An 18,299-nucleotide genomic window follows, 5' to 3' on the forward strand; every position below is an offset into this window, starting at 1 on the left:
TACCCACTGGTCCAGACAGCTGGAGGGGAAGGCCCGAGGAGGGGGGCCTGGCAGGCCAGGCCGGCAGGCAGAAGCAGGAGGAAAGGGGGAGGGGAGCGGTGTGTCAAGCAGATGGGGAGTGCAGCTTGAAGCCAAGGATTCCTGCAGCCTAGGCTGCGGGCCCTTTAAGCTCCAGCCCGCTCCCCCCGCCGCCTCCCCCTCCCCGGAGACCTATTAATAGCCGCTGGAAAGATCACATCACGGGAGAGGATATTTATCCCCCCTCATTCCACACCAGCTCAGATTTATTTCAGCTCTGCTGTCCTGCTGCTGCCGCCTGGCCCTGTCTGCCGGCTTCTCCGGGGTGGGGGGAGGGAGGCAGGCACCGCCCCCTACTCCCGCTCCCACCTCCAGCTAGACTGAGGCCAGAGGCGGCCTTCGGACCCCACAGTAGGGTGGGAGGGGGTCTGCTGAAACCATTTTAAGGAGGGAGGAACTAGAAGGGACCAAAAGCCACAAGCATAGCAGGCTGCCAGTCCCCTCTGCCCCCCGGGCCCAGGTACTAAGGCTGGCTGCGCCTCCTGCTTCGGGCCAGGCCTTCCCATGCTAACCCCGCTTTAGCCCACTGGTGGCCTGGGAGCCAGGTGCCCAGGGCGGCTCCTCTCTTGGCCAGCACAGCTTGGGCCCCATCACCACTGGGCCCTTCCCTTCCCACACTCCACACACACACATCCCGCCCGCCACGACACCCACACACCTTGTCTTGTTAGCCAGGATCCTCATGGCTCCCACACACAGTGGGGCTACGGCCCCTGTGCGTGCCCAGGGCCCAGCCAGGTACTCGGTACTGGAGCACGGACTGCAGCAACAAGCCCCAAAGAGAAAACTCGTGACTTGGGGAGGGGGTGTGAGAGGGGGAGGGGAGAAAGGAAGCCCCAACAGCCCTGGGACTAGGGAGCTGGGTAGGGTGGGGTGGCACTGGAAAAGGAGGATTACGAGATGGGGTCTCGATCCTGGAGGCCAGCCCTGTCCCCATCCCTCCCGCACCTTGCCCTCAGGGGGCTTGCAGTCTCCAGCAAGCCCCCGCCCTGACGGGCGGCAGAGACAGAATTCACTAAAAGGCTAGGTAGCAAAGGTACCGCGTGTGGCGGCCGTGAGGTCTGCCCTGGCCCCTTGAGGGATTCCTGCTCCCAGACGCGCCCCTCATCCAGGGTGGGGTACCCCTCACGCCCCACCCCCAGAACGCTCCAGCCATGGAGGGGGCCCGGGGTGGGGGCCCCGCCCCGCCCCGTCCCCAGCTCGAGGCCTAGCCCGTGCCCATCCCAGCAGGCCCGGGCGGGCAGCGAGAGGCCTGGCGGGGCCCCGGGGCTGCAGCTGGGCTCTTCTGGAGACCAGTAACGCTGGCTCGGATTCCTCCCCGACCGCAAGAATGCAGGAGCCTCCCCTCCCCCCGCCCTGCACCCCCACCCCGCCCCCTTCGGCAAAGCCCGGGTGGAGAGGCAGAGCGAGAGCGACAGCCAGCGAGGCAGCGAGCGGGAGGCGGACAGGACTGCAGCGTGCTTCTCCAGGCCCCGCGCGCGGACAGACACACGGACTAGTCCCGCCAGGAGCTGGGGCGCGCGCCGGCCGGCAAAAGCTTGGCGAGCACCGGGTGCTGCCGGCAGGGGCTCAGAGACCCACAGACACCCGAACTCTGACTCACACACACTCAACAGCTCACACGTGGACAGGGAGACAAAGACACGCACGGAGCCCAGGAAGCTAGAGGCGCGCCGGAGGCCAGGGAAGCGCCGGCCGGAGCGGGAGCCGCGGAGATAGCCTGGGGCACGCGCAGACACCGGGGCTGCCCGAGGGCTGAGTGCGAGCGCCGGACTCATTGAACAGATGAAAAGACTGAGGCCGGCCACAAGAGAGCCGAAGAAAGTTGAGCCTGGTAGTTACAAAGAAACACGCACAGGGCCATAGATACAGCAACAGACTTACACAAACAGAGGCCTCACCCAGTTGCCCCCAGCCCTGGCTCCCCCTCGCCTCCCCTACCCGCCCTCCAGCAGTCGATCCCTGTCAAAGGGGAGGAGTCTTGGGCCCATGAGCCTCGTCCCGGTGACAGGCCCGGCCAGACACCGGTGCACACTCCTGATGCTCCCTGCGGGGCTGCTGGAGGCTGGGCGGGGACCTCCGGGTGAGGGGCCCCCACCTGCCACCCTGCGGGAGTGTAACCCCAACTTAACCCTAGGGCACATTGGCCTTCGCCACTCCAGCCCTGTCTCTGGGGAGGAAGGCTCCTGGGGGAAGGTTCCAAAGTCCAGGACCTGCCTGGGAAACAGCCCGCCACCCCCAGCTTCTCCATCACAACCAGGGAAGAGCAGAGGCAGAGGCTGGAGTCACTGGAGACAGCAGGGCTCTGAGCAGGCTCCTGGCTGGCATGCATCTCAGGCTCTCCCTTCACCAACTCGCAGATTCTCAAAAGAATCGACCCCATTTCAACGAGGAAACTGAGGTCTGGGAAGAGGAAGTGATGTGACCTTGAGTCACAGACCCAGTACGTGGCAGTGTGGGGACCCTCATTCCAGACACTGCAGTGGCCCCACCTCGACACCCCAGGCAGGACTGCTCCTCTGAGCCTGCATCAGATAGGTGGGCTTCCCACACTCCAGCCACAGTGCCCAGGCCCCCCATAAGGGGGGAGGGGCAGGGCAAGGGCCATTCACTACCTATGTTCACAGCCTCAAAAATTGAGAACCTGTAAGAATTTGGGAAGGGGCCATTAGAAAATTAGTCCTCCCCAGTGGCCTTTCAGGCCTAGGCTCCTCCCCAGAAGACTCTTTCAGTCACCCTCCCCTGTGGGACTCCACCCCCTCTCTCCCACCCCGCCGCAGGGCGAGCTGAGTCAAGCGTGGATGAGTCAGGACTTTCCCATCTCACACCTCCCCACTTTGCCCCTCAAGAGTCTGCCCCAGCTCCCAAAGACCCCTCCTCCTCCACACACTCAGTCTCTGAAGACACCTGGAAGGCCTGGTGATGGGAAGCAGGAGGGCTGATCTCAGTCCAATGCAATTTTGAAGTACCAAGTGAAGGGGGCTTCCTAGTACCAGGCCAGGGGCCCTTGAGGTGCAAGAAAGCAAAGGGATGGGGCTCTGGGAACGCATCACCGTGCCTCCCTCTTAGGGGGTTAGGTGGGGAGGGGTAGCAAGCTCACAAACAGGGAGCAGGTGCAAGTCACCTGAGTGGAAGGCCAGGCACATACCAGGAGAATGAATGTGCCCGGAGGAGTGGAGGAGGCGGCTTGACAAAGGGCCTGAGATATCCATCCGTTCCCCCACCCGCCACCCCACCCTGAGTGACTGCGAGGGTAGGAGCCAGCAGCCTAAGGGTTGCTAAGGGTTAAAGTGGACCTGATCCTGGCTGGGGGAAGAGCTGAGGAAGGCTCAGATGCCCAGAGCCTCCAGGTGTGACACACCAGCTCTGCTCCACACACAACTACCACAGGTAGGGCAGGCGTTCACACATCCAGTGGCAACCTGCCTGCTTCCAGCTGCCCCCACGTTGGGAGCCTCTGCTTGGCTCACCAGCTGGCCCACCAGTGTCACTGCCTAGCTCAAAACCACCCCAAAGAGGCAGTAAGAAAATGTTTTGGAGGGTCCATGCTTCTGTCTGCCAGGGCCCTCTGTGATGACACGAGGACTCAGGACCCTGCTGGGGACAACAGAGCAAACGAGATCCTTGGCCTCTGGCTCAGGGAGATACAGCGCCAGAGATGACAGGGTCCCAAATCCCCTTTCTCCTGGGTGTCAGGACCCCTCAGACCTCAGAAGCTCTCTCCACCACTCAGGTCACTTCCTCTTCCTGAGGTGGTGACTCAGCGGGTGGGGAGATCAAGGATTCGTAGCCCAGCAGGAAATCTGCTCAAGGACCAAGGTGCTGCTCTGGGACCCTCGATGTGGGGACTTCCAGGCTTAGGGGGCCTTCCCATGGCCCTGGTTCCTAGTAGCTCTCCCCACTTCCCCCCACCCTGTGCCAAAGGAGACCATGCAAATCAGCCATTTTTGCTTGGGAGGTTTTCCCTGGGAGTTTCCAGCCCCACCCCACCTGCAGCCCTAGGGTAATGTCAGACAACCCCAGCTCCACAGGGCCATGGAAACTCCTGGTCCCAGACCTTTCTGGTCTGGGATCGTTGAACAGGGTACTGGGGGGCGATCGGTGGTTTTGCCCATTCTGGCCCACTGTCCCTTCTGGAGCTCGCAGGGACAAGTGGCATTGCTTGGACAGGCCTGAGGTCACCTCACTTCTCTTGGATCCTACAGTCATTGTCAGTGTGGTCGGGCCTTGGGCAGCAATCATGGCCTGGCAGTGGGGTGCCCCCAAAGACAGCTACCCAGTCCCCAGCTGCTCCCTCCCACAGGGGGAGGGGTGGAGAGGGGGTGGGGGGCACAAGGAAACAAGACAGGGCAGGAAGCCCAGGCAGGCGGCGGGCACTCTGGGCCAGGCACAAACAACCAACACAGGAAACCACAGCCCACCCCCGCCCACCCCACCCGCCCAAGGCTCTGGGAGAGAGGAGTGCCAAAAGCCTGGTACCCCAACAGAGGCAAGGGCCAGGGGTTAGCCCAGGGCGAGGGAGGAGCAAGAAGCTCTCCAGTCCTCTCTCTGCCCCAGACCCTACCTGGGCGGGGGAGAGGGAGCCAGGCTGGCAGGGATGGTGCTGCCTCTTTAAATCCACCGAAATCCTGAGCTAGGCCCAACCTAGCTCTGGTTTCACAGGAAGGAAAGGAGCTCAGGAGCCAGTAGGGCAGGCAGTGGTGGCTGGAATTAGCCCCACCGGCCCAAATATATCTGGTCTCTGCCCGCCGCCCCACTGGTACTTCCTGTCCCCTGGCACCTGTACCAGGGTGGGGGTAGGAGATGATCCAGGTGCCACTCTCTACCCTATGGAGGCTCCTATCTCAGGAGGTGGTCTGGTGCTGGGTTCATGTGGGTAGAAGGTAACTTCCCAAGCCTGGGTTCCCAGAACAGGCAGAGATGGGCAAGGCAGCTCCCTGTGGGCCCTCACCTGGCCTCAGTCCTCCAAGGGGTTAATCTGGTCCCTATTTAGGGGGGTAGGGGTGGCCGAGGAACCTCCTCCAAACTGCCTGGCTGCTGGGAACAATGGGGCCATTGTGGGAGGATGGAGTGCAGCAGACTGCTGGCACAGCCAAGCGCACCACGGTGGGACCTCACCCAGCGCCCGCCCGCCCGCCTGCCTGCTCTGCTCTCTCCCCAGGTACAGCCAGAGGCAGACGCATCCTCCTGGCCCCTCCCCTCGCCTGCTGGCCCACACTCTTGGCACCAGCAGCACCTGGGGGCTCCATGAGCTCTGCCCACATTGACATCCAGACTGTCATGACCCTCCAGGATGCACGGGCACGTGGGCCAGGCCGGGAGGGGTGGGGGTGATGAGACAGGATGTATGCCTGTGATCCTCTGCAGGGGAGACAGGAAGGCCACACGGGGTTTCTGGTGTCAGTCCTGGCACCCTCAGGCAAAAAGGGCTTAGGGGATTGTGAGAGCGGTGACAGGCAGGGTCCCCTGTCCCCAGGCCTCCTCTCCCACACCCATTCAGTAAAGCTGCTCCCAGAGGAGGTCTGGTGCCTGGCGGCCTCGCCCTCTGGGGCTGGGGCCCTGGCATGCAGTAGGATGCAGTGGAATAAGAACTGAGTTTGAGGGCCGGGCGCAGTGGCTAACGCCTGTAATCCCAGCACTTTGGGAGGCCAAGGCAGGTGGGTCACGAGGTCAGGAGTTCAAGATGAGCCTGGCCATGATGATGAAACCCTGTCTGTACTAAAATCACAAAAATTAGCCGGGCATGGTGGTGGGCACCTGTAATCCCAGCTATTTGGGAGGCTGAAGCAGAGAATTGCTTGAATCCGGGAGGCGGAGGTTGCAGTGAGCTGAGATGCACCACTGCACTCTAGCCTGGGCGACACAGCAAGACTCCATCTCAAAAAAAAAAAAAACAAACAAGGCCGGGCGCGGTGGCTCACGCCTGTAATCCCAGCACTTTGGGAGGCCGAGACGGGCGGATCACGAGGTCAGGAGATCGAGACCATCCTGGCTAACACAGTGAAACCCCATCTCTACTAAAAAATACAAAAACTAGCCGGGCGAGGCGGCGGGCGCCTGTAGTCCCAGCTACTCGGGAGGCTGAGGCAGGAGAATGGCGCAAACCCGGGAGGCGGAGCTTGCAGTGAGCTGAGATCCGGCCACTGCACTCCAGCCAGGGTGACAGAGCCAGACTCCGTTTCAAAAAAAAAAAAAAAAAAAAAAAAAAAAAAAAAAAACCAAACAAAACTGAGTCTGTAGTCAGACAGTGTCAATCACACCCTGCCCTTTCTCATCTATGGGGCCTTGTCCTTCCCTTTATCCCTCTGAGCCTCAGTTTCCTCATCTGCAAAATGAGAATAATTTTATACAGTGAGGTAACAGTGTGAAACTAACAGAATGCCTAAGACACACCAGCCCTCAACGAACCACTTCTGGCCTTAATGTCCTCATTTTTACCTTCTGCCATGGCACCCAAATATGTGGGCATTTGGTAAAGGAAGGCACTGTCCAGATATTTTCCCTGTGAGTGTCCAAGAGAACAGGGCCCGTGGGCATCATATTAGCGGCACCAAGTACCAAGACCTGGCTCCTTCCCTGCCTTCCTCTCAGAGGCCAGCTCCCTCCACTGGCACAGTCCTGGGCATCCTGGGCTCACCGACACACTCAAACCCACAGCATGAAAAAAGAGAGGGGCTAGGCAGCTGTCCACTCTCTTAGCCTCAGGACCATGTCTCAAAAGTCCAGGAGGCAAGTAAAGGAGAATTTCTCTTCAAGAGGGCCAGCCTCCCCTCTGCCAGGTGCCCTTCTCCCTGCCTGTCCCTTGGCTGTCACCCTGTAGTACTTGGGCCGGGAGAAAGCTTAAGCCTACTCTCTAGCCGTGGATCTCAAAGGAACAATTGACAAGCAGTTCTGGAAAGTAGGGGCCCAGGGAGAAAACCTGTTCTCTTCTCAACTAGAGAGGGCTATATCTCTCCGGGTGGCCCCACAAGCCCCCAAAGGGTTAACAAGGTCCTAAAAATAACCTGCGCCCAGCAGTACCCACTGATCGGAACCCTCCAGCCATCTGTTCCCATTTTCTCCCGTTCACATTGGAACATCTGAAACCAGCCCCAGAGCCCCAGCCCGATCCCAAAAATAGCCCCAGCCTGCCCAAGGAACAGGCCCCAGGGGCTGGGCACAGGAGGCATGGCCAGCCCAGCAATGAGGCGAGGCATGGCCCAGGCAGACCCTGAGCCCTCATTCCCCCGGCCCATGGAAGGGAGGTGTCCTCTCTGGATCCAGAGGAACATGGTAAGCAGGGCCAGGGGCTCCAGCCCACCCCTCTTGGTACCACGCCAGAGACACCTGCCAGCTCAGTCCAGGCCTCAGACCCAGGGGCCCTGGGATCCTAGGCACTTCTACCACATCTTAGTCCCCAGAAGATTTTACCCACCTGTCTGCATAGCTTCCACACCTCATTGTGGGCACCGCATCCCTGCCGCCCACTCCTGGGCTCCTCATCCAGAAGCTCCCAAGCCTCAGCCCCTCCACCATCCCACTCTCACCCCAGGGCCTATAGGAGCCCTGGCCGCCTGGCCCCACTCAGCATTCTCCCTTGCCAGCACACAGGGTTAAGGCAGAACTTTTCCTAGTGTCCACACTCCCCCTTGCAGCTCAGGGAGGGACTCTGGAGGTGTCCCTTGGCCGCTGTGGATGCTGATATTACTCCACTCCCCTTCTGGGCTTCAGCATGCCCCGTCCCTGACCATCTGTGTCCAGCAGGTGCCAAACACGCCCCTCAGGGCTCCCCCACATTATCATAGGCCTGGGCACTGCCCCTCAGGGAAATGCCCCGGCAGGGCACAGGGAATCCGGGGGCCCAGGGCCCTGAGGCGTTCCTAACAGCTGCCATCCAGGTCACAGCTCCACACTGACACTTCGCTCCCCAAGCCAGGTCCCTGACCCCTAGGCCAGGAAGGAGAGGAGGCGGCCATTTAAGCCATTTAAGGACGGAATGTCTTGTTTGCCTGGTGAGAGCAGAGCAGCAGGGGATGGGGCAGTGGGAGGAGTGCTGGAGCAGAACTGAGCAAACAGCCTCAGGGAGGAGGGCTGGCCCTGAGAAGCCTGAAGATAGCGAGGGAGACGTGTCCTAAACTCCCTGGGCCTTCTCCAGGCCCCTGGCTATTTGGCAAACTTGCAATCAAGAAGTCAGCAAGCACCAACGATGGGGAAACGGAGGTAGCAAACAGTGGGTCTGGAGGGGTATTAGAATCCAGGAATCTGGGCCGGGCGCGGTGGCTCAAGCCTGTAATCCCAGCACTTTGGGAGGCCGAGACGGGCGGATCACGAGGTCAGGAGATCGAGACCATCCTGGCTAACACCGTGAAACCCCGTCTCTACTAAAAATACAAAAACCTAGCCGGGCGAGGTGGCGGACGCCTGTAGTCCCAGCTACTCCGGAGGCTGAGGCAGGAGAATGGCGTGAACCCGGGAGGCGGAGCTTGCAGTGAGCTGAGATCCGGCCACTGCACTCCAGCCCGGGCTACAGAGCAAGACTCCGTCTCAAAAAAAAAAAAAAAAAGAATCCAGGAATCTGGAGTGTGGAAAGGCTGTCTTCCCCACCCCCACACTCCCTCTTCTCACTATCAATTCTTTCCGTGCTAAAACCCTGGGAGGGTCAAAAGTTCCTGTGAAGAGCTCTAACTAATAAAATGAGAAGGATCACCAACATTTATTGAGCATTTACTTTGTAACTTCACAGTCCTAAATGCTTCAAGTGCATCATCTAATTTAATCCTCAGAACAGTCTGGTAAGAAAGCATTCTTATTATGCCCACTTTCCCACTAAGAAAAGGGAAGTGCCAAGAAGTGAAATAACTCGCCTAAGGCCCATAAAAAAAGGCCCATAAAAAGAAGAAGCAGGATTTGAATTCAGACTCCCTGGCATCTGGGTTCTGGGCCATTTCACAATACTCCAGATGCACCACAGTATCAGTCCTCTGAACAATGATGAACGAGGTACCCAGGCCCCACCCTCTCGCTCCTCACATCCTCCTTCCATGCCTGATGTGCCCAGGGCTTGCCCAGGGAAGATGAGAGAGAGAGCACCACTCCCCACTCCCTCAACCCAGGTACCCGTCTGGCCTGGCCTGTGCTGCCAGGACACAGCAAAGTTCTCCAGCCTCCCCCAGCCCCGCCCAACTCCAGTCCGTTACCTCCTCACCCATCCTTGTCCCTGCTGGTCAGAGGAGGGCACAAGGCCAGTCATTGAGACAACAGCACAGAGCCCCTGCCAAGAGTTACCATGGGCTTGTGAGAGGCCCCAGGTGGGGGTCAAAGGTCAAGTGGGACTCACCAGTGAGGGTGGAGTCCCAGCCCTGCTCCCCACCCACCTGCTCAGCCACACCTGGCCAATGCTCCCCATTTCTTTCATTCCTCAGTAGAGAGCAGGACCACATCCTCGGTGTCCCTGGGGGGGTGGCTTCAATGGGGAGGGTGTGGGCTGAGGTGGGGAGATGAGAAGCCCCTCCCTCCTGGGGATGGTCTAGGAGAAGCGCCTCCTCCCAGTCCCCAGCTTCCTCCAGCTTTCCCTAGTCGGACCAGGAGCCCTCAGGAGTGTTTGTTGTGAATTCAGGGAGTTGTTGCTAAGTAAGGAAGGGGGGCTGACGGAGGGAAAGAGGCTGGCGCGTGCGCACGTGTGTGTGTGTGTGTGTGTGTGTGTGTGTATACACGCACACATGTGTACACTAGGGGACCAGGGGGCCAGGGCAGAAACCACGCTACTGTGGCTGGCAGCCACTCTGGCTTTGACTGAGCCAGAAGAGGCCAAGCCAGCGAGGAGGAGCAAGGACTTGGGATAACCAGGAAATCGTACCTTGCCCTCCAGGGCGATTGGGCGGAATCTCCTCGCCTCCCGCAGGGTGGGGCGGGTGGGGGGTGAGATCGGCTGAGATAGAGAAGGGCTGGACTCTCACTGGAGCCTGGCTGTAACCCCTCCCGGCCCGGCCCCACTCCCCACCCGACTGGGTCTAGGGTTCTGGTCAGGCTGTTTGCCCACCAGGAGCCAGAGGAGACCTCCCTCCTCTGGAGGGAGGGGAATGAAAGGAGAGATGGGGGCAGAAAGCCAAGAGGAGGGAGCCCAAAAGACAAAAAGCCAAGCAAGAGGCTAAGCCAGGATGACGCGGCCGCCGCGGACAGAAATCAGGGAGGCTGAGAGGGACACACAGGGGCACACAGACCTCTCACCTCAGGAATAATGTCGGGCTCAGGCTCAAGGGTGTGGTCTGGGATGGGGGCTCCCTGTGGAGAGAGGGTCAAAGCTAGAAGCCCCCTTCCAGCAATCTATGCCCCCGCTCCTCCCATCACCCCAGCACCCCCCACCAACACACCACATAAACATGTACACACAGTCCACACAGCCTGCAGCTCCAGGAAGTCTCTGAGCTACTCATTTGCCACCCCCCACCCCCGCTAGGACTTCTGTGGATTGGCTGGGAGCCAAGCCTGACCCAGCTGCACCGCCCCCCCGCACCCCCCACCCACCACGCCATCCCCTCCCTAGCCTGGAAGAGACGAGAAAGCACTGGAAGACCTTAGCGCTCCCTTAGAGCTTGGCCCCATGGGGAGGAGAAGAGGCAGAGGACTCCCACGACCTGGCCTGAGGACCTGGGGGAGGAGAGGCATGGGGAGGCTGGAGGACCCCAGATTCTAGTGCCAGCCACCTCCAGGTTATCCTATGTCAGAGAAAAGAATGGCTGTGTATTCTGTGTCCCTGTGTGGTCTCCCTGGCTATAGCCCTGGTCCCCTGAAGACGCCAAGTCCTGAGGACCTGGTCTGGTTGGGAGGGCCTGGGGCGAGGGAATAGGTTTAGCAATTCAGTAGGAGGGGGCTGGGCGAAGCTCCCACAGCAGGCGGGAGGGAGGCTGGTGGCTGGGCTCAGTTTGTACTGGGGGGTCAAAGGGGAGTTCTTTTCCGAAGAATTCTGGGAGAGACGCCAACTAGAGCAAGCTGCTAACCACCCCTCCCTCTCTCTCACTGCACTGGGCGGGGGGTGTCCCTGCCAACCAGACTTAACCCTCTCCAGCCTGTGTTCCTCCCAGACCTGAGATGGGGGCTGCTGGGGAGAAGACCTTTGGCTGGGCTCAACTTTCCATTCTAAGGCTCCTACAGAGCAGGGCATCTACCAGCAAAAGGCTGGTTCCACATGGCCCCGTCTGGCACTGCCCTGCCCTGCCGCCACCTAGGTGACTTTTCTGAGCTCATCTCCTAAAGGTGTCTGCAGTGACGTGTGTGCGTGTCTCAGAGACAGAGATTGAGAAACAAACTGAAAATTCCTTGCCAAGGCCCTCCCCCTGCTGGGTCACTGAGCACGGTACCAACCTGTACCCCTCCCTTCCTCCCACTGTGCTCTGGGACCAGAGGCCACTGGGGGTGGGGACGTAAAAGGGACAGCTTATCCTTGTGTCCACCTCCTGCTGCTGTCTCCATAGGTCTCTGACTCACACAATCAGCCCCAGCCCCAGCACTCTGCTTCCTCACTGATTTGTCACAAGTGCTTCTGGAGGAATGCATTCCATTCTAGCCTGAGATCCCAGGATGGAAAACTGAGATACAGAAAGGTTATGGGGGTTCTAGCGCCTGCATCCCATGCTGATAAAACTCTGCTATCACCGTCCTCTCTTTGGCCCCAAATCAAAAAACCCTAGGAACCTTCTCTTATGTAGAATACTGGGAATTAGATTAAACATCAAGAAGGACTTCCCACAATCGATCAAGGCTACAAGGGCAGCTGGCCCCACCCCAGATGCCTGGATTCCAGACCCCTCTGTCTTCTGCTCAGGCTGGAAATATGAGTGTCTTCTCTTGTTTAGCTATTTGGCCCTCACTGGAGAAGTCAACTTTTTCTGAACCTTAAATTTGCCACCAAGCTCCCAGGTCTGATGTGATTGGCTGTTCCTTGCCCTCAATGAAGCAAGTGACCCCAGGGTGGGGGGTTAGCTCCCTTTCCCCACCGCTTTGCCTTTAGAGCACCGGGCCTCCCTGTAACAACCACCACTGTATAATCAGGACCAGAGAGGGTGGACAGGTGGTATGGGGACCTTACAAGGTGTTAGGTGCCCGTCAGGGGTAGAGGGAGAGAACCCAGTTCCCAGGGAGGGTTCATCACAAAGTCCCCACTGCACCACTCTCTCTCCAAGGACCACAGAACTGCCAGAAGCCTTGGCCCCACTCCAGGAAACTTCCCTATCAAAGGGCAGAGGACTCCATGTCCCAGGGAGCTGTGGGGAGACCTGTGACTACACACCCCAGACATGTTCCCAGGGAGGAGAGAGGAGGGAAGAGAAGTGAAGCGCATGTGTGTGCACGCACATGCACATGCACGTGGACGAGACACGCCCCCAGCACACACACTCTCCAGAGGTACCCCGACACTGACAACACAGACGCAACTCCCAAAGATGCACATCCAAAGACGTTTCCTAAAAAGCACTCCAAATTCTCCAAGAGTGGCCCCTTAAGACCCACAGAGGCTACCGTATTCATATAGACAGTCTAGGGGAGCTCAGGAAACACACATGACATCGGCCAATCACACAGAACTGCCAAACAGAACCGCCGACAGAAGATACACCCACACTGAGACACACACACACACACAAACTTACACACACACACAAAGTAGTACGCAGCCATGTGCTAGCACACAAACTCAAACACACAAACTTGCAGCGTACAGTGTGTGAAGTCGGATTAGAAGGCAGTGCTCTGGGGAGGAGGGGAGCCTGCAGGGGGTGGAGAACCACTCAGGGATTTCAAAACAATCCTGGTTTCGAAATGCTGGAATTGCTGGATTCAGGGCCATTCCCAGTTGAGGCTGGGGGTGGGGAAGTGCAGAGTGAGGAGGAGGGGAAGACAGGCCAGCCCAGGGCTACCAGTCCATTGGAGAAGGATCGGGAATGGACAGAGGGAGTCCCAGCCCTGGCGGAAGGGGGCCTAGAATAAAACACCAAGGTTAGGAGGGGGGCCGGTCCAGGGTCAAGCAGGGAGGGCCTGGGCTGCAAAGGAGAGGCCTCTGCTTTTGCCACTGACAGAAAAAGTGAGAAGGCAGGGGAGGCCGCCCCTCCCCCTCAGCATGGAGAATCAGAGGGAACCTGTCTGTGTCCTTTCCCCTACTCCTGGGCAGTGACCACCTTCTGCTCTCCAGAGTGGCACCCTGGCTCCCCTTCCCCACCAGCTAGCACAGCCCCAAAGTGGGTGGAAAGCTAAGGGGTCACAGGGGACAGGGAGACAGCAAGGGCCTGCAGGAGTCAGGGGTCTTCTACAGGTTCCAGGACCCCCCACACTCAGAGCAGGCTGTGGGCATCCCCCTGGGAAGCCAGTGCTTTCTTCCTCTCCACAGGGATGCGGAACCCTCGGGGAGACTGAGGCAGTGCAACACATGCCCACACCCAGGAAGTCACCCCTCCCACAGCAGCCAGAATGCCCTTACTGCCCCTCCCCCAGCCTCCAGGGAAAGTCAGGCTGAGCTCTCCCCCAGGAGGGGAGGGAGGGGAGGTCAGTCCAGGCTGGGGGTGGGGCTCGGAGGCCTGGCCCTGGCACCAGGCAGAGGAAATTCCAGGCTGTAAGTCCAGGCAGCCTTCAGGGCCGCTGAGCCAAGTGACATGCACCAGCTCAGGAGCTGCAGTGCTCTGGCCTTCCCCTCCTAGCCCTGGCCTTCCAGCCCTCCAACTGGCTTTAGCCCCAGCTCTGGGACTCAGATGGGCTCCTCAGCCCTGGGAGGAGCTCCCACCGGCCCCATCCCGGCCCCTCTGGCCAGTTAGAGCCTCCTTCCCTCAGTTCCGAGGGCAGCCCCCACGGTGTGGCTATGGGTGGGCAGCTGGCAGGGCTGGCAGGCAGGGGCACACACGCCGAGCTAGAGCAGCCAGGCGCTCAACAGGTTGAGCCAGTCCATGGAACAGCCGCCCCACCCCAGGGAGAGCGGGCCTGGCAGAGGCTCCCTGCCCGCGGCACCCAGCCTGTACCCGCTTGGCTCCCACAGCTGCCCACTTTCCCACGGTGCCATCCCCCTTCTGCCCCCTCCCCCATCAGAGGTCAGCACCCGGGCAGTGCCCAGGGCTCTGGCACAAGGAAGCAAGGGATGCCATTCCCCTGTCACCCCTGGGTGCCCAGACTCTTGAGATACCTTACTCTCAGCACCCAAAGAGCCCCAGAAACAGCCAGCATGGCAGCAAGACCATGAGAATCCCAAAGGACCCCCCATACACCTCCTTGTGGGCCTCTTCTGATCCTGGGAAGACTGCACACTTGAACACCCCAGCTCTCCAGAGCTGCCCCAGGTCCTGTGACAGAACTTCAGCGTGTGGTGCTAGGGGCAGTGTGGGGGTGCCCCCAGCTCCTCCTATTGGACTCCCTGGAGGAGGGCTGCAGAGCTGGGTGACAGTGGCTCCCTCCATTCCCGCCTGGGCTGCTGCTGCTGCAACCCTGGTCCTTTCCTCCCACTCCACTCCTGGGGTCCATGGAGCTCCATCCCAGCCACTCCCCTGACAGGCAGGCAGCTCCCCTTTGCTCGGCATCTCCTTTAATCTAAAGCAGGTGCCAGGCATTCCAGCCCTTGCTGAGCCGACACTGCCACCCCCTAGGCCTCTGCCTAGAGGCTACTGTCCTGCCTGGTGTGGAAGTTGAGATCCCAGCCTAGGGCTCCCGCTTAACCCAGGTACCAGGACTCCAAAGGCAGGAACTAGCTAAGCAGGGTCATGGGTACCCAACACAGATTCAACAAGCAAGATCAATAGGTCCCACACTGCCACTGAGGCGCTAGATTTCTGTGGACTGCCAATCCCTCTCTAGGACCCTGTAGTATCTCTCCAATCCTATGACTCCCCATCCTAGTAGAAACTCATTCTGAACCTCCATATGGGCCTCCAGAACCCATCACCAGTCATGGGACCCCTTCTACTCCAGGCACAAGAGTCACTCTGGATCCAAGATTTTAGGTATTCCATCTGCCCCTCAGCACCCTTCCTGCTGTGAACTATCACCCCACACCACTCAGGAGCAACATGGGCAAGCAGGGAACCCCTAGAGGGAGGTGGCCAGAAGGCTGGCCTTCCAGACCTGGCTCTCCAAGGCCAAGGAGGCAAATCACCTGGGGGAGGTGGCACCTTCCTTCCTGGCACCAGCCTCCCAGTCTCTCTCCCTGCTCTTCACCTTCTTCACTCATTCTCTCCCGGTCCTGTCCTGAGGCCTCTATCAGCAGGGCCTCAGAGCTGACACCAGGAAGACAGAGGCTGAGCATGCTCTTCCTCTGGGGCCATGAAACTGTGGTTCTGACCCGGAGAAGGTAGCCAGGCCCATGCTGAGAGGCAGCAAAGGAGCAAGGCAGCCCCTGCCCGGAAGTGGCTGCACCCTGGAGAGGCTGAGAAGAGAGGGAGAAGACAGTAGAAGGCCACTCACTGTGGCGGTCTCATCCAGAGAGCTGCTCAGAGGCAGCAGCAGAGTTAAAGCAGACACAGTGCACAGACAGCTTTCACACTAAACCAAGGCTGGGAGTCAGGGCAAAAGATCCAGGGAGCCTTGGAGCCCCTTTCTGAAGGCTCAAACACATGCACAGGTCACCTCTCTCAGAGCAACACTTTTTCTCCTCTCAGCAGAGGTCCCCCCAGACACAGACACAGACACCCACCCCAAGCAGCAGACAGACAGAAAGAGGAGGGAGGGAGGGGGTGTCAGAAAAACCCGGAAGGAAGGAAGCTGGACAGACAGACAGAAGCTGATCCTAGCCTCATTGCTCCACAGAGACACCCTCCAGACTCCTAGACTTCAAGGGACTCTCTCCTTAGTCGTCCTCTGTCTCTTCTGAAACCAAATTCCAGCAGCTCTGGAATAGGACCGACCCTAGCGGAACAAGAAGCCTAAGCTCACTTCTCTTCCTGCATTCTTCCCCGAGGGTTCCTTTGGATCAAGGCAGGGGCCACCTCCCCTTAGCAGCGCAGGGACACCTCCAAGGAACTGTATGACTGCCCCACCCCCCAGCCAAGCCCACATCACTCAGAAGCCTTGAAAGAAGAGACTCCTCAGTCACAGACCCCGCTACTCGCAGGCAATGCCTGGGGGAAAAGGGTGACTGACCCCCAGCTCTCCCTAGTCCTAACCCATCTCCTTCTGGAGGCTCCCATCAGTCAGGGAAGGAGGGCTGGGGTGCGAAGACCCACGGGGTTGGTGAGCCTGGGAGGGGGACTACATCTCCCAGAAGCCCCCAGGGCAAGGTTCGCTGCTCCAGCTGGCCCAAGGCCGGCCTTGTTCTCTGCGCTAGGGTGGCAGGGTCCCCTGGCTGCCCCTAAGCCCTCCCCACGGTGTTCTGGAGCTGCCAACCTGATTGGGGGCTTAAGAGTAGCCTCCACTGACCCTGGGGGCGTCCCCCACACCTTAAACAGCCTGGGGTTACGTGCCAGAGAGCAAGAGACAATCCGACTGTGTTTCCCCTCCCCGATTCAAACTGGAGCTCCCTCCTCGCGCCTCTGCTGGCCTGGCATGACTTTCGCCTTGCCCCCAGCCCACCCCTCACCTCACGCGGATTGGGGGGTCCTCACGCCAGGCCGGAGCTGGAAGCCATAACCAGGTCAGGGTCGGTGTGTGGATGGGGGTCCTCCCGCTCGCCAGTTGGAGATGCAGAGAGGGCGGGCAGGCGGTGATCTTTTGATCCTGGACGCCTTGATCTCAATACCAGCCCGGCCCGGGGGAGGCTATCCGGGGATCGCTGGGTGCCTGGGTTCCTGCCTCCCAACCGCGGAGCATGGTCGTGGGCGCCGGGCAGCGGCGGGAGAGCGCGCACACCCGCCGGGGCCGGGGCGCGGGGCTGGGGTCTCGGCCCCGAACCTCAGGACTCTGGCTCCTGCTCCCGCTCCTCCTCCCTTGCTTGCTTCCTTCCTTCCTTCCTTCGCCTCCTCCTTTCACTTTCCCCAAAGCCCGCGGGGATGGCGGGCGCTGGGTGGGGAGGGGGCTGTCTGGGCGCTTATTGTTGGTCGGACGCCGAGGGTCCGGGTCGCAGCCCCCGGGCTGCGCGGCGCCGGGGGACCCAGGCGTGCGGGCGTCCGGCCGTCTGGCTCCGGGCGGCGGCAGTGGTGCAGCGGCCCCGGGTCCGGGGCATGTCCAGCCACTGGCTCCGCCGCGCGCCGCCGCCTCCCCGGGCTCCCCTGCGCTGCCGGAGCCTCGCTCGCCCCTCCACTCGGCTCCACTCCCCAGCCTGAATAAGCATCGGGGCTCTCTGGCTGCCTCCTTCTGCCTTCATACCAGAGCCCGGAGAGGCCCCTGTCAAAATAAGAGCTCCCCCATCTCGCTTGCCTCCTCGCCCAACCCGGCTCCCCCAGCCTCCCAGTGGTCTGACTCGGTAAGGCGCCCGGCCGGCTAGCCGGAGGCAGGTTGGCCCGGGGGCGGGGAGGGGGGTTTCTTCTCCCCACTCCTGAGGATTGAGGAGGAGACGCGCCAACAACATCCCAGGCTAGGGAAAGGTTTGACAAACCTACCTTCCTGTCTGCACTGATTGGAAGGAGTGGAAGTTGCCCCGACACACACACACACACACACACACACACACACACACACACAGAGCACTGGGTCCCCTCTTCATTGTACCCACCCACATCCATAAAGCACTGAGCATCTCTTTATTCATGTCTCTCCCCTAGTAGACCATGAGGTTCTTGAGGACACAGACTGAGTTTTTTCATCTTAATCCTCAGCAGCACAAAGTAGATGCTAAGAAAATGTTTGTGGAAGTGAAACCTTTGTCTTCTCAAAAGAGCTCTCCTAACCTAACCTCAAAGTGCTTCTCTCTCTCTCTCTCACACACACACATACTCACACCCACTCTCACCACCCTATAGGATTATCGATGCAATGAAAAAGAAATTGTAAAGCACTTTTTTTTGTTTTTTTGAGACGGAGTTTCGCTCTTGTTGCCCAGGCTAGAGTACAATGGCGCGGTCTCAGCTCACTGCAACCTCCGCCTCCTGGGTTCAAGCGATTCTCCTGCCTCAGCCTCCCAAGTAGCTGGGATTACAGGCACCTGCCACCATGCCTGGCTGATTTTGTATTTTTAGTAGAGACGGCGTTTCATCATGTTGGCCAGGCTGGTCTCGAACTGCTGACCTCAAGTAATTGGCCTGCCTTGGCCTCCCAAAGTGCTGGGATTACAGGAATAAGCCACTGCGCCTGGCCCAAAGCACTTTTTAAAAACATTTCACATGTTTCTATGTTCACCA

General features: G+C 59.6%; 1 protein-coding gene across 7 annotated transcripts in view; it reads right to left on the bottom strand.

The window, feature by feature from the left end:
• Positions 1-17,287, bottom strand: part of BCL9L (BCL9 like) — a 33,520-nt gene extending 16,233 nt beyond the window's left edge. For 2 of the 7 annotated variants that reach the window (XM_065529080.2, XM_065529077.2), the window contains exons 1-3: positions 10,428-10,488; positions 10,285-10,338; positions 737-838 (exon numbers count right to left, since the gene is read on the bottom strand). In XM_065529080.2, the coding sequence (XP_065385152.1) occupies positions 737-838; positions 10,285-10,338; positions 10,428-10,438 (167 nt within the window). In that variant the 5' untranslated portion in view covers positions 10,439-10,488. Of the gene's footprint in view, positions 1-736; positions 839-10,284; positions 10,339-10,427; positions 10,489-16,603 lie in introns of those variants that run through there. The other 5 variants (XM_005579856.5, XM_045370026.3, XM_005579859.5 and 2 more) reach the window with 5 other exon arrangements.
• Between the last annotated feature and the right edge of the window lie 1,012 nt (positions 17,288-18,299).

This window comes from Macaca fascicularis, chromosome 14, assembly GCF_037993035.2.
Source record: "Macaca fascicularis isolate 582-1 chromosome 14, T2T-MFA8v1.1".
Lineage (NCBI taxonomy): Eukaryota > Metazoa > Chordata > Mammalia > Primates > Cercopithecidae > Macaca > Macaca fascicularis.